The sequence below is a fragment of the Narcine bancroftii genome, chromosome 2 (assembly GCF_036971445.1).
Source record: "Narcine bancroftii isolate sNarBan1 chromosome 2, sNarBan1.hap1, whole genome shotgun sequence".
Lineage (NCBI taxonomy): Eukaryota > Metazoa > Chordata > Chondrichthyes > Torpediniformes > Narcinidae > Narcine > Narcine bancroftii.
This window is the reverse complement of record NC_091470.1, coordinates 195,920,789-195,936,490: the sequence shown is the minus strand read 5'-3', so window position 1 is coordinate 195,936,490 and position 15,702 is coordinate 195,920,789. Positions and strand designations below refer to the sequence as shown.

The following is a 15,702-nucleotide window of genomic DNA, read 5'->3' as shown; positions in this document are numbered from 1 at the left end:
CATGTGATCTTTGCAGGCAGAGGCAGAACAGCTTTGCTCTCAGAAGCCGCTTTCAGGTGGAATAGCTGGGAGAATATGACTCCGGAGCCAGCTGCAGGTGTGTGCGAAACGACATTCAGGTCGTGGCGCTGTTCTGGCATCTGAAAGGTCCCCAGTGGGGAGAGGCACCGCGGAGCCAACGCTGTCTCCTGTTGACTGTGGCCATAGTCCCGCCCGTTTTCAGGTGCCATGGGGGAGCCCTCAGAAGTGGAGAATACACCTATCCGATGAAGTTGGGTAAGTACTCCTTGAGTTAGGGTTCTTCGCTTTCAGGTGGCCTCCCATTAGCCGCATTCGGGTATTTTAGGTGGCTTTACGTTGGGGTATTCTGGCCACCTGAAAGCAGCTAGAGAGGGAGGAGAGACAGAAACTTTGGTTCCAGAGGGACAAGCTGGCAAACTTTGGAAGACTGCATGGTCAAAGGAGAAGAGTGGCTGTCTGAAAGAAAGAGGATCATCTGGAGAACCCTGAAGGGGGCAAGTTTCATCAGCAAGACTGATTAAAAAGGAATCAGGTGCGGATATCTTGGAAAAGGAATCTTTCTCTGAAAACCAACAAGAACCCTCCTGAGTGGTAACCATGTGCCTGTTAATCACCAAAGCCTGAACTTTTTTTTTTTTTTTTTTTTTTTTTTTTTTTTTTTTTTTTTTTTTTTTTTTTTTCATTTAGGGCTTTAACTTTATTGATGCTAACTTCTGTGCACAGTACAAGAATTGTCTGCAACCAGTGAGATTGGACTGTGAACCAAAGAACTTTTCTACACTTATATACACATTACACACACGTGCACTTTGAATTAGAGGGGGGTTAAGTATGTTAAGTAAGTTGATAGTAATAAGTTAAAGATGATTCTGTTTTCATGTTCAAAGATAATTAAAAGCCACTTTTGTTTAAGTAACTCTTTGTCTTGGTGCATAACACTACCCCAAGTCTGGCACTTACTGCTGACCAGTGGAGCAATGCTGCTAGGCACGTTTAATATACTAATTCCAATTTTAAAGGAAAATTACCCAGTAAAGGTTTAAATTGTATGAGCATATTTTAAAATAAACCATCGTCAGCTGCATTTACAGGCTGTTTAAAGCCTGAATGGAGCCGACGGCAATCGGACTGGTCGGTCAGACCTCTCAGAGGAGCGCTGAGACTTCACAGTTAAGGTTTGGATTTTATACTTGGTGTATTAGACGGCCCCTGGTTTTAGGGTGAGATTTTTAATGTCCAGGAACTGTCTTATACACCGGCACATAATTGCAAACAGGCTTTTCCCACTGAGGTTGGGTGAGATGAGGTCTAGAGGGCAGAAAGATGAGATGTTTATGGGGAATATTAGAGGGGACCTCGTCACTCAGAAGAGAGTGAGAGTGTAGGAAGAACCGCCAGCATTGGTGGTGGGTGCAGGTTCATTTTGTGGTTGGATAGGTTCATGGATAGAAAGGCTATAGTCTGGGTGCAGCTCAAGGGGGCTGGGGTGAGTAAATAGTTTGGCATGGACTGTAGGTTGTCCACGGCAATGAGATCTGCTTCGAAGCACTCGTTTGGTCTAGGACAGTGGAACCTTTTTTTTTAAACCACTCACATACCACCTGAAGTAAGCCCTTATTAACCACAGAGATGGATGCCACAGCTGCTCTGTGGTTAATAAGGATTGGTTTCTGGTGGTAGGTGAGTCGGAAAAAAAAAGTTGAGAACTGCTGATTTAGAAGCTCTTAAGGATTAGTTGATTGGAAAAACAGGTCAGATATAGCCCTGTCTGCCACTCAGTTGTATAATGCTGATGGGCAGACGAGCAATTTTACTGAAATGGAAGGATATTCTTCACCTATCCATACACAGTGGTTACATGACGTAATGTCTTAATCTCGGAGAAAATTAGATACAATATTAAAGATAGAAAATTTCAATTTGTAAAGATGTGGGGCCCATTCTTGATTGGAAGAATGAAGAACTGAAGAGTCCGGGAGTTTGTTTGCCGTCTGATGCCTGGAGGTTGCTATCTGATCCCAAACTTCCTTTTGTATAACTAACAGTAACCTTGATAGATTAGTTTTAGTTTTATAGTTTTTTTTCTTTTTACTTGTTAATTTTTTTTTAACCCAAATAATTTGGTAAATGGGTTTAATTATATACATTAAAAATATGTTAATTGCTTTGTTTTTCCTATGAATAGTCAACTGGCTATTCTTTCTAATTTTCTTTACATGTATGTGAGATGAATGATTATATATCTCATTGAATTTTGTGTGCAAGTTTATATACCAAACTCAATAAAAAATATTTTAAAGATTGGGAAAACTGTGGTGGTCCAAATGTTTTGCTGCCTGCAACTTCTATATTTCCACCATTTATGGGATGTAGCAACACAAACAAGGCCAGGAGGTGTCTTCCCCCTTTACACTGACTTTGAGAAAGTGGCTGTGATGGGCTGCCAATTAAAAATTTAAATTTAGACATACAGCACGATAACAGCTCCTTTCGGTCCATGAGCTGGTCCCACCCAATTGCCCTACGTTTTGAACAGTGAGAGGAAACCGGTGTCCCAGGGGAATACACACGCAAACATGGAGAAACCGTATAAACTCCTTGCAGACAGCGCCGGATTCAAACATCAGTCCCAATCGCTGGCGCTGTAACAGCCTTGCACTAACCACTACCCTAACCGTGCTGCCCCACTGAGAGTCTGGAGTCACTGGTACACAGAAATCCATCCCAGAAAGAGATGGATGTTTACAACAATCTGATGGCTTTGTTGCTAATATTAAATTAGTTAATTAACTCGTCCATTACACTGGACAGCAATTTTTTTTCAAAAGGTTTGCTTCCTGAAAATAAATTGGAGATTATGATGGACAACTTCAAGCTGAATATAAAGATAATTTCAGATTTGCTGTATCACGTAGGAAGTTGGAGAAACATTAAATTAATGGTCATTGAATTTTGCATGTTTCATCGCATCACGACGCTGAAACATTACTTTAGTTCAACGGACCTAAAAATGTTTTGCCGCTGATTGTCATCTGTACTCAGCAGTTGATGCCTCTCATGTCAGTGTCTAACAATAGTCGGCCGACATCGATGGATTCCAGTTGCCCTGATGCTGCTTTTCCACGGTCACAATGTCCTGGTGAAACTTTTCACGGTGTTTGTTACTGACTGCACCAAGATCAGCCGGGAAAATGTCCAAGGGCGAGTGCAGGAAATGAATTTTCAATAACATGTTGCCCTTCATGGTTTTTTTTTCTGCTTGAAGTCGACTTAAAATATGACAGGAAATCCCCAAAATGGGTTCTATCTAAAATCCAAAATGTGACAGGAAATTTTTGAGGTGATTTTTGTGATCAGCAGCCCAAAATCCATAAAATACACCCAAAAGAGTTCAGGAAGCAAAATCCTCGTTGACCATTGTTATTTAATTAACTGCTATAGATGTTATGGTGGGATTCGATCTCCTGCTGGCTGAGGCAACACCCCACCTCCACTCACTTCTCTGTAGCTGACCTCTTTGCTCCTGTCATTCATCAGGTGTGTGAACTGGACATTATCTTCAACTTTGAGAAAGCCTACTTCATTCTGGATGAGTTCATTATGGGGGGCGAGATCCAAGATACTTCCAAGAAGAACGTCTTGAAGGCCATCGAGCAAGCTGACCTCATGCAGGAGGTGAGTGCGGGAGACGGATGGTGCAGGGATATTGGAAATCAGGGCCAGACTGGCTAATGGAGGCTGCGTGAATGGTGTGGTCCTTGGCGCTGCTGAGATGTTGTTCTTGGGAGCCCGTCCCACCTGAATCCTACACGTGATTGCCATGTACTTGCCTCTCTCACTCATCCTCAGTGGGGAAAAAAACAGCTTGCATTTACCCCAGCTGCACCCCTCATAATTTTGTACACCTTTCTCCCCGTGAACTGTAACCTGGTCGATTTTCATCAAAAGGACTCACTCCATGAAGTTTAACAATAGACTACTTGTCCAGCAACTCCACTTACGGTCGATTAGCTCCAGAGATAACAGCTCATTGTCCTGATCTTTAATCGCGCAGACAAAATATAAACTAACATGAAAATATCAGGGTCAAATAACTTACTCCAACAGCTGTCTAGAATTTCCCTGCTGCCTGTCCCTCCATTTTTCTCAGCTCTGGAAAGATCCCATTGTACCTGCCTCCACCACCATTGCCGGCAGGCGCATTCCATGCATTCTCTGTGTGAAGAAGCTGGCCTCTTGCTCCCATTAAACTTAAAACTGTGCCCCCTTGCGTTAGCCATGCAGATGGCTCTGTATTTCTGCCATTCCTTTTACAGTCTGGGCTCTGGAGAGAGGAAGGCAGATGCCTTGGTTTCCAACCAGGGCCCCCTCACAGCCTTGTATGGTTTACAGGCCTCGAAAGAAAATCCCCCAGTCTGAATTACTCAGCTCCAAATGCAGTTAGAAATACAGAGTCAGGAACAGGCCCTTCGGACCATCCAATCCACATCGACCATCAACCGCCCATTTACAGTAGTCCTCCATTAACCCCACCCACACTCTAGGAGACAATTTACAGTGGGCAGTTAATCCAGTAACTCATATGTTTAAGTGTGGGAAGAAACCAGAACATGGAGTTGGGGGGGAGGGGGCGGGGTGAGCGAAATACTCTCATTAATATACACGCACATTGAGGCACCTGGCCTGAAGCCTGACCATTCCTCCCCTTGGATGCTGTCTGCCAAACATAAGCACACCAAAATGCTGGAGGAACTCGGCCAGTCTTGCACCAGGCTGAAGAAGGGCTCAGGCCCAAAACCTCAGCAATATATCTTTATCTCCTATGGACACTGCAAGACCGGCCGACTTCCTCTGGCATTTTGGTGTGATTTTACTACAATCAGAGCATCTGCAGACTTTCATGTTCCACTGAGTTCCTCCAGCAATTTTTGTCTGTGCAATGTTACCCTACCCCATAGTTAGCATCTTTCTCCATTTAGAACATAGAAACCGGGAGCCCTTCAGCCCACAGTGCTGTGCCAACCTAATAAACCACTCTTTAACAACTGTCTAGAACTTCCCTACTGCATGGCCCTCCATTTTTCTCAGCTCTGTGGACCTATCGAATAGTCTCTTATAAGATCCTATTGTCCCTGCCTCCACCACCATTGCCAGCAGCAAATTCCATGCCCCCACCCCTCTCTGTGTGAAAAACTTACCTCTTACATCCCCTCCTATACTTAGTCCCAAGCACCTTAAAACTATGCCCCCCGTGTTAGCCATTTTAGCCACCAGGGTAAAAGCCTCCAGCCATCCACATGATCAATGCCTCTCATCACGGTAACAGGCCATTTCGGCCACAAGCCGTGCTGCCTAATTACACCCCATTGACCTACACATCCGGTACGTTTTTTTTTGAATGATGGGAGGAAACCAGAGCACCTGGAGGAAACCCACACAGACACAGGATAATGTACAAGCACCTTACAGACAGTGCAGGATTCGAACGCAGGTTTTGACCGCTGGCGCAGTAACAGTGTTGCACTAGCTGCTATGCTAACCATGCTGCCCTATTAGGTCACCTTTCATCCTTCATCAAAAAGACCAAGTTCACTTAATCTATCCTCGTAAGGCGTGCTCTCCAATCCAGGAAACATCTTTGTGAATCTCTTTGCACCCTCTCTCGAGCATCCACTTCCTTCTTGTAGTGAAGTGACCAGAATTGAGCACAATATTCCCAGTGGGGTCTAATCTAGGACCATAGCACAGCACAGAAACAGGCCACCTCTAGTCTGTGCCGAACAATTTTTTTATTCCTAGACCCACTGACCTGCACCCAGTCCATATCTCACCATACCTCTCCTATCCATATACCTGTCCAAATTCTTCTTAGATGCTAAAATTGAGCCTGCATTCACCACCTCAGCTGGAAGCTTGTTCCACACCCCCACCATCCTCTGTGTGAAGAAGTTCCCCCGAATGTTTCCCCCCAAAACTTTTCCCTTTTCACCCTTAACCTATGCCCTCTGGTTTCTATCTTACCCACCCTCAGTGGAAAAACCCCATCTTCATTTACTCTGTCTATCCCTTTCATAATTTTAAATAACTATAAAATCTCTTCTCATTCTTCTTGGCTCCAGGAAATAAAGTCCGAACCTGTTTAACCCTTCCCTGTAACTCAGTTACTGAAGCCCAGGCAATGTCCTAGTAAACCTTCTCTGCACTCTTTCCACCTCATTGATACCTTTCCTAATGCAATATTGCATCACGGCTCTTGAACTTGATCCCACAGTTAATGAAGGCCAACACACTATACACTTCGAAACAAATCTATCAACTTTGAGTGACCAATTACCACGGACCCCAAAATCATAAGGCAACCTAGATGCTTTCCCCCACTGTACAGAATGCAGAACCCACTCATCCTCCATCTTGGCCTATCCTGCTCTCCAATCCAGGCAGCAAGCCTATAAATCTCTGTTTCACTTGCTCCAAGTTTGTACTTTTCAAATGATCTGCCTTTCATTTACTTTATTTATTTGCATTGAGTAAATGTAGGTCGGCCTTTTCCACTGAGGGTCGGTGAGATGCAAATCAGAGGATGTGGGATTTAGGGGTGAAAGTTGAAAAGCTTGCGGGGAACATTCGGGGGAACTTCTTCACACGGAGAGTGGTGGGAGTGTGGATCAATCCGAAGTGGTGAATGTGGGTTCATGGATGGGAGGGATATGGACTGGGTGCAGGTCAGTGGGACTAGGCAGAATAATGGTTCAGCACAGACTAGAAGGACCACAGCTTCTGTGCTGTAGTTTAACTTTTTTAAAAGTTTAGACATATAGCATGGTAACAGGCCACTTTCACCCACGAGACCGTGCCACCCAATTTACACCCCATCAACCTACAGTCCCCAATATGTTTTGAAGGGTGGGAGGAAACCGGAACCCACACGCAGACATGGGGAGAACGTACAAACTCCCTACAGACAGCGCAGGATTCGAATCCCAGCCCCAATCGGTGGTGCTGTAAAGCCAGCCATGCTGTCCTTAATGTTCTACAGTTCCTTTTCAATCAAAATTTATTTATAATTCCTTTGGACAGGTGTAAAGTGACAATCCATGAAAGTGCGATAACCCTTTAATTTGTAGGTGGCACTTTTCTATTCCCGTTGCGATGGGGTTAACCCAATGTGTTTCTCTCTGTAGGATGATGAATCGCCTCGCAGTGTTCTGGAAGAGATGGGTTTGGCCTAGATCGGGCTGCCTTTAAAGAGACATCTTGCTCAGCTGGGGTTGGGGTGGGGGGTGGTGGGGGTGGGGGAGGGAGAGACGAAGGAAAACACTAAACCCTGCATAACCTTGACTGTGTGGCGTCGCTGTCTGTCGATTGAAGTTCGCATCCCGAATATCCCATTCCCACTTCCCTGCTTGGCCTCCGGTTCCGTCCAGCATCTTCAGGTGGAGAGAGTGCACAACCGTGCAATCTCCGCTGCTCCTGCAGCTGAAGAATTGGGCAGAAAGTGGGAGGGTGGCCAAAAACAGATCGATATTTTACATAAAAGAAGGAGCTAAGGGATATGGGGAGAAAGCAGGTCGGTGGAGTTGAGTCAATGATCTTAGGCTCGATGGGCCGGGTGGCCGACTCCTGCTCCTATTTCCTATGTTCTTAATTGGGGGAGAGCAAGAAACCAGAGCTGATATGAAGCTGCAGTTGAGAAATGCTACAAAATCAGGTCTGGATCTTGAGCAAGCCAAGGTAGTTTGAGGAGTGGAATCAGAATTTATTGTCATGAACGTGCCACAGAATTCGTTGTTTCGTGATAGCATTACAGGTGCAAATATTGCTCTAGATTACGTTTTTTTAAAAATAAATAAATTAGGGCAAAAAGAAGAGAGAGCAAGGAAGTGCCTGTGGTTCATTGCCCATTCAGAAATCTGATGGCAGAGGGGAAGAAGCTGTTTTTAACTGTGGGGTGTTCATCTTCAGCCTCCCGTGCCTCCTTCCCGATGGTAGCAGAGCGAAGAGGACCCGACCTGGGTGTTGGGGTGTCCTTGAAGATAGAGGCTGCTTTCTTGAGGGACCATCTCTTGTAGATGTCCTCATCTGAGACAATCAGCATATTTTTCCCCCCAGGTCCGGGAATAGCAAATACCAGAGGGGCATCTGTACAAAGCAAAGAGATGGAAAGTTTCATGGAGAAATCAGAGATATGTTGTTTTTCACACATTGCCAGGGATGGTAGTGAAGACTGGAACAATAGGAATGTTTAAGAGATTCTTAGGCACATGGATGAAAGAAAAATGGAGGGTAGTTGATGAAGTAGAGAGGGTTTAGTTTTTTATTGGAAGGTCTATATGGGTCGGCTCAACATTGTAGGCTGAAGGGCCTGTACTGTGTTGTAATGTTCTAAGATAAGAATGGAGACTGATGCCCATGATGGTGCTGTTCATGTTCTGTAACCTTTTTCTGTCCTGTACATTGGCATCTCCATCCCAAGTCAGAATGCTCTCCATGATACACCTGTAGAAATTTACAAGAGTATTGGTGAGATTAACCAGCGAGGGTAGTTGGGGAAAGCCACGTAACCCAGAATGGATTTTCTGTGGGAGTAGCCAGAGGGGGAAGATGGTAAAACCTGGCTAGAGTCATCCAATGGATGGAGAAGGATGCAAAACCCAGAAATGAATATCTACCTGTGTTCCTCCCTCTTCTCTCCTCCCCCCACCCTTGGACGTCTGGCTGATTTTATTCATGCCCACCTTTTACTTTCTATGGACGCCGCGTGGCCTGCTGAGTTTCTCCAGCACTCTTTGTGTACACACTAGAACCCCGATGTCCTTTACCTGGATATGTAGAGGCTGAGATTCTTTGAGGAAAGATGCAAAACCAGAACTGGATCTTTAGCGGGAGTTTATTTGGGGGATGATGCAAAACCAGGACTGGAGACATTTATTCCAGATAGATGTGCAGGATTTTCAACTCTTCCTTGAGATCTGCATCAACAAAGAGGCTAATTCTAGAATCATTTTACTTTTCTGTATGCATTGTAGTGTGGCAAACTGTTGAGGCATTTTGCGTTGGATTCACTTCCAGTGGTATGAATGGGCTGGTTCCACTTCTGTGGAATGTTATTTACTATGGGGATGAGGGTTTCCCTTCCCCCAGAGAGTTTCTTCGTCTCCCGATAAAGCACAAAGGAACGTTTCACAGTGTCGCAGCGGGTGAAGCCACTACCTCGCCGTCCCAATTAACGGTGCCAACTGTTGACCTGCTCCCCTGATGATATGAGGGAAAGAGAAGCAAAGAGAGTCCCTTCAGTGACGGTCCAGTGGATTCGCCTCCAGTGCTCCTGCTGCCCCTGCAGCAACACTGAATTGTCCGATCCATCGCCTCCACATCCAAACCTCTGTCACCGATCAGGAAGCCTTCACCACCCAAGGGCCCTCCAGGGGGCCCTTCTTTCCCTCAGCGCCCTCTCGAATCCCAGCTCTGATACCTGGTTCCCATGATCCAGTCTCCAGCGGCCCACGTGGGGCCTGTTGGGCTCCTTCAGCTGCTGTGCTCCTTGCTGGTCCACTGCCATGGCCAGTGTCCCTGCAGGATCACCTCCTCTGCTTGTCCTTCTTGAAGGGGGCTGGAGCGGGAGTGTTCTCCTCATTTCTGGTGCCTTGTGCCAATCCACTGCTCCCCTGGAGTCTGCAACCTCTCGTGGTTTGCTGCCCCTCTGTGGTGGCAGGATTTTAATTTAAAAGCCCCATCGGCTCCTCTAATAGGCTGTCTAATACCTCTACAGAACTGCCAGCATTAGAACTGTTGTATCCTGTGGAGCAGCACTGTGTCTCTGCTCACCACCCCCCCCCCCCACCCGCTCCCCAGTCTGCTCCAGTGGCAGCGCTGTGTCTCCGCTTTCCCCTCTCCCATCTGCTCCGGCAACGCCGCCATTTTTGTTTATCCCAAAACAGCGCTGGTCACTGGGCTAATTCACCTTGGTCATTTCCCCCTGAGAGATCCTGGAGGTGAACAGCAGAATGTGGGGGGGAGTCAAGGAAAAGCATGCGGGGAGTAAAGAACAGAGACGAGTGCAGGTGGGTAGATGAGGACCAGCATGGACTCAGTGGACCGAAGGGTCAACTTCCCTGCTGTTTTGTAGGGAGGTTTTTTAGTGTGTGTTCAGGTGAAGTTCAAGGGTGCAATGATGAAGGTGGTTCAGGGGGTGGATGTATGGGAGAAGAGGGGAGGCATCCTTGGACCCTGCCAAATTACCTCCACACTGGCACTGCTGGCCAACCCCTGTGCGAATTAGAAATGTGTAACTACGCTATGCATTCTTGATAATGTTGAGTAAGACCTGTGGTGTATGGGTGACTAGGATCAAGGATTAAATCCTCTAGCAGTTTTCCACTCCCTCCCTGGGCTGATTGGTGAGATAGCCATCGTGTTTTCTGGGGATTTAGGTTTTTCCGTGTTTTATGGGGGGGGTCGATGATGTCTATGTGCATTTATGAGTGTGTGCCAGTGTATGTGCGTTTATGAGTGGGTGTGCACACGGGTGTGTGAATGCCTGTGTACATGTGAGTGTATGAGTATGCATGCAAGTCTGTGGGCATGCATGGGTGTGCATGGATGTCCGTATGTGAGCATCCTTACTGAACCCCGGTCCTGGTCGCTGGCGCTGTAACACCTGTGCTAACCGCGCCGCCCAAGAAACTGTTATTACCTTAAAGCAGCACTATAGTTGGCAGGGAGGGAGGTGAAAGTCACAGAATGTACATAGGGGCCAGCAGGGCCTCAGTGGGCATAATGGATCCCTCCCTGCATGACTTTTCAAAATGAATACCCTCTGATTTTAAAGAAAACTTTACACAAATTACTCGTTTTTGTACAAAATGCTTAATGCTTGACCACTTAAAAGGGAGAGAATCATTTATATTTTTCCTGAATGCCCACATCACTGGTCCAGGACAGAATGAATTACTTTCCTTACAAAGTTTATGTAGGTGTGGTGTCTCATTTTGGCCACTGAATCATCTTCATTTATTCCATAGAATATTCCATAGAACTGTACAAGCACTTCAGCCCATGATGTTAACCTACAATCTAACTTTCCCCCACCTCACACCCATAACCCTCTGTTTTTCTTACTCTGCCTGAGAGTATTTTGAATATCCCTATTGTTCCAGCCTCCACCACCACTCCAGGTGATGCTTTCCAGGCCCCCACCACTCTGTGTAAAATAAACTTGCCTCTGACGTCTCCCCTGCAGTGGCATCATGAGGGTTGGTGTTGCCCAGTGCGGTAACTCATGGTGTCACCACACCCCACCATGGACCTCCTCCCATCCCAGACCATCCAGAATCCTTGGTAATGTTTTTTGTACTAACGTTACCCCATAATTCCCGTAGATCACTGAATGTAACGGTGACAGTAGTGAAATAGACAACCAGCAAAATTAAAATTACACCTTTAAACTACAGTATCGTACGACTTCATTCTCCAAAATGTTATTGATCTCAGTTTACAAACACTAATGACCACAATATTGTAGCTGAAACCCCAGAACATTTGACAAAAGCAGTGACTGTAAAAACCCCGGCAGCAACAAGCACAACATCATTTGCTGATGGGCGTGTGCGGATGGAACCATGTGATTCGAAGCCTTGTTGTCATTGGGTCACAACGGCAGCTCTGACCAGAGCGCGTTCGAAGGTTCAAACAGTAAATGAGCAGCTTCGAGTTTTAGCCTCGTAGGTATATTGATTCATGTGAGCTGGGCTTATGAAGAATGTTTTTGTTGTTATAATGAACAACAGGGAAATTTTTATTAAAAGATAATAAATTTCTGCTGAAACACTGCACAAACGTTTTATGGACAGTCACTTTGGTGTCACCCCCTCTAATGGTGTCACTCAGTGCAGTCTGTACCCACCTAGTGATGCCAGTACTCCCCTGAACTTCCTTCCACTCAACTTAAACGGATGTCCTCTGGTATTTGCTATTGTCGCCTTGGGGGAGAAAGATTCTGGTTGTCTGCCCGATCGAAGCCCCTCATAATCTTGTGCATGTCTATCAAGTCCCCTCTTATCCTACATCACTCCAAAGAGAAAAATCCCCAGCTCTGTCATCTGTGCTTCTTCTAACATACTCTCCAATCCAGACAGCATCCCGGTAAATCTCCTCTGCAGTCATTGGGGCTGTTGGCTTGCTGGGTGGTTTGGGACACATCCAAGTCTGTCACATTGTTGTCTTTATGCGGAAAAATATTACAGCCTTGATAGGACAAATCCTTAGAGAATGATTCCTCTTGTTGGTCAATCTAGAACTTGTGAGGAGATGAGAGCTTGCCCATTTAATACAGGTGGCAAATTTATGTCATGGATTCCAAAGGTTGGAGGTGCTGTGGATAGTGTTGAAGGCTGTCATACAGGATAAAGACAGGATGCAGAGTTGGGTGGAAGAATGGCAGATGGAATTCTATCCAGACAAGTGTGTGATGATGCATTTTGGACTTGAAGGCAGAGTACAGGGTTAATAGATACTTAACAGTATGGAGGAACAGAGGGACCTTGGGGTTGAAATCCATGCAACTCTCAAGGTGGCCTCACAGGTTGATAGGACAGTTAATAAGGTCTAGGGGATGCTGGGCTTCATTAGTCAGGGGAGTGAGTTCAGGAGTTGTGAGGTCATGTTATAAACTTTATAAATCTCTGGTGAGACCACACTTCAGAGTATTGCGTTCAGTTCTGGTCTCCTCTTGGAAGGATGGGGAAGCTCTGGAGAGGTTGCAGAGGAGATTTGCCAGGATGTTGCCTGGATTGGGAAACAAATCTCATGAGGTGAAGGTAGCAAAGCTGGGACTTTTCTCTTTGGAGTGCTGAAGGAGGAGAGAAGACTACAAGATTATGAGAGGCATAGACAGGATGGACAGCCAGCGCCTGTTTTCCAAGGCGGGAGTGGCAAACAAAGTGAAGGGAGGAAAGTTTAGGGGAGACATAAGTCAGATGTTTACACAGAGAGTTGTGTGTGCCTGCAATGCATTGGCAGGGATGGTGATAGAGGCTGGTACAATAGGGGCCTTTAAGACAGGCTCATGAATGAAAGAAAAATAAAGTGTTATGAAGGTTTAGTTTATTTTTTTTGGTATGTTTATATGGGTCAGCACAACATTGTGGTCTGAAGGGCTGTACTCTGCTGTAATGTATACATTCAAACCTTTGGGATCGTCCTCATTAAGAGCAGCCTGATTGGGGGCTGAGATGTACGTAAATGTAGCTGTTGGTTTGGAACTGGATGCAGAAGTTGAGCTGAAGTTCAAAGTAGCTGCGATCTGATTGGTGAAGCAGGCTCCAAGGGGCCGAATGGCCTCTTATGTCTGTGGGACTGGAGTCGGCAATAGGTCTGCTGTGGATAAAAATAGCAAAGCCCCTTGCCCACAGCAACAGGTAAATCGTGTAAAGTTTAACGAGAGTCTGGTGGTTTCTCGCTGATCATCTGCAACATTGAATCGATGATTTTAAATTCCCTAGACACTGTGGTGGGATCTGAACTAACCCCCCCACCCCCACCGCCACTGGATCCTGAGGTTGATTGGGGGTGGGGGGGTGGGAATAGAATTTACCAGGCTACCATATATTTTGGCATATAAGATGACCCTTGAAGCACACAAATACAGGGATTGACTTACTGACCAGATACAAAAAAACACGTCCTTAAAATTCTACTCAAAATGCCACTCGATTGGTTCCATAATCCTCTCAGACGCCACCCCACAACAAATTTTTAAGCTACCAAAAGAAATTGTGGAAAAAAAAGCTCGTCTAAAATCATTCAAAATCACTATCATTGTCTGAGGCAAAGACCTCGGTGAGCACATCCGGAGCCTCACTGTGTACACTGTCATTACGCGGGTCCCACTCTGAATCTGATGAGTCCGCTTCCGCCTCATTGTCAGTGCCCCACAATCAATCCTCCTCAGTACCATCCCTGATAACACCCAACCTTCTGGCCACGCCCAGCAGTTCCGTCAATGTGTATTTTGGGGGGGGGGGGGTCATCTTCATAAAACCAACTAATTGGACCCGTCTTATCTGAAGGTCATCTTATACGTTGAAATATTCTGTCATTCTGGAAAGGTTCTGTGAATTGCCTCCAGTACACAATAGGAAAGTAACCAGGTTTTAAATTTGCCCTGTCTTTGTCCATTATCTTGGAGATTTAGTTTCGACTGTAGCCAACGGAACCAAATCTCAGAAGTGTTTCATTGAGAGTTTAGTGAAGATTGCACTCTTAAATACCACTGACGTTTAATTCAGAGTGATAAGGCTTCAGTTTAATTGATCTGTACCTCTTACATTTTTCAGAGTTTTGAATGTTTATATTTGAACTATTGTGTGGAGTGAAAAGTTTTGTGTATATCTCTGAAAGTTGACGTTTTATTTATTAAACATTGAACAAGTTCACACCGTGTATCAGTGCTCTTATTCCGATCTATGTCCTGTCTCTGTCTCTGTCTCTGTCTCTCTCTCTCTCTCTCTCTCTCTCTCTCTCGCTCTCTCGGTCTCCCTCTAAGTATCTCTCTTCCTTTCTCTCATTGTTCGCTCTGTCTATATATATATATATATATATATATATATAAATATCTCCATGTCCTTCTCTCTGTGTATCTCTCTCTGTCTCTTTCTCTGTCTGTCTCTCCTCTTTTGCCTTCCCTCATTCTAACATATTATGGTCACCCAGATCTGTGTGCTCACTTGGACGTGGACTCGGAGCCTTGTCAATTAATGATATTTGTCACAAAATAACTCGTACAGTGAGAAGGCTTCTCTGCACAGGCCCACGGGTTAGGACAAGGAGGCATAACTTCAGGCCTGAAGGGCACCCATTTAAGACAGAGGTGTAAGGAATTTCTTTAGCTGGACAGTGGTGAACCTCTGGAATTTGATGCCAGGAGGTGACTGTGGGGGCCAGGTCATTGGGTGTATTTAAAGCAGAGATTGTTAGGTAACTGAAGAGTCAGGGTATCAAATGTTATGGGGAGTGGGGCCGAGTGGGAGAATGAATCAGCTCATGATGAAATAGCAGAGCTTACTCGACGGGCCAAATGGCCTCCTTCTGCTCCCATTTCTTGTAGTCTTCCAACATTACATAATTTATTGTCATGAACATGTCACAAAATTCATTATTTTATGGCATGTTACAGGGCAAACATTTATATAAACAACCTACAAAAATAAATAAAAATAATTCAAGGAAAAGTCAAAGTGAGGCAGTGTCTGGTTCATTGATCATTCAGGAATCTGATGGCGGAGAGGGATAGAAGCTGAGTGCCCCTGGACCTCCTTCCCGATGGTAGGAGAGTGAAGAGGGCACGGCCTGGGTGGTGGGGGTCCTTGAGGATAGCGGCTGCTTTCTTAAGACACTGCTGCTTACAGATGTCTTGGAGATAAAGAACAAAATTTGTAGAATATTGGATTGAAATGAAAAGGAAAATTTAAAATTTGTTAATTTCGACACACAGCACGGTAACAGGCCCTTTCGGCACATGATCCCAGTTACACCCAAATAACCCCTACAAACCCCCATACGTTTTTTGAAGGATGGAAGGAAACCGGAGCCCATGGAGAAAACACGCAGACACAGGGAGAACGTACAAACTCCTTTCAGACAGCACGGGATTTGAACCTTGGTCGCTGGTTCTGTAACAGCACT

General features: G+C 45.4%; 1 protein-coding gene across 4 annotated transcripts in view; it reads left to right on the top strand.

Moving 5' to 3' along the window:
* LOC138754910 (AP-1 complex subunit sigma-1A) overlaps positions 1 to 14,460 on the top strand; it is a 58,463-nt gene extending 44,003 nt beyond the window's left edge. For all 4 annotated transcript variants that reach the window (XM_069919905.1, XM_069919906.1, XM_069919907.1 and 1 more), the window contains exons 4-5: positions 3,559 to 3,696; positions 7,203 to 14,460. In XM_069919905.1, the coding sequence (XP_069776006.1) occupies positions 3,559 to 3,696; positions 7,203 to 7,250 (186 nt within the window). In that variant the 3' untranslated portion in view covers positions 7,251 to 14,460. The remainder of the gene's footprint in view (positions 1 to 3,558; positions 3,697 to 7,202) is intronic.
* The last annotated feature ends 1,242 nt before the right edge of the window (positions 14,461 to 15,702 follow it).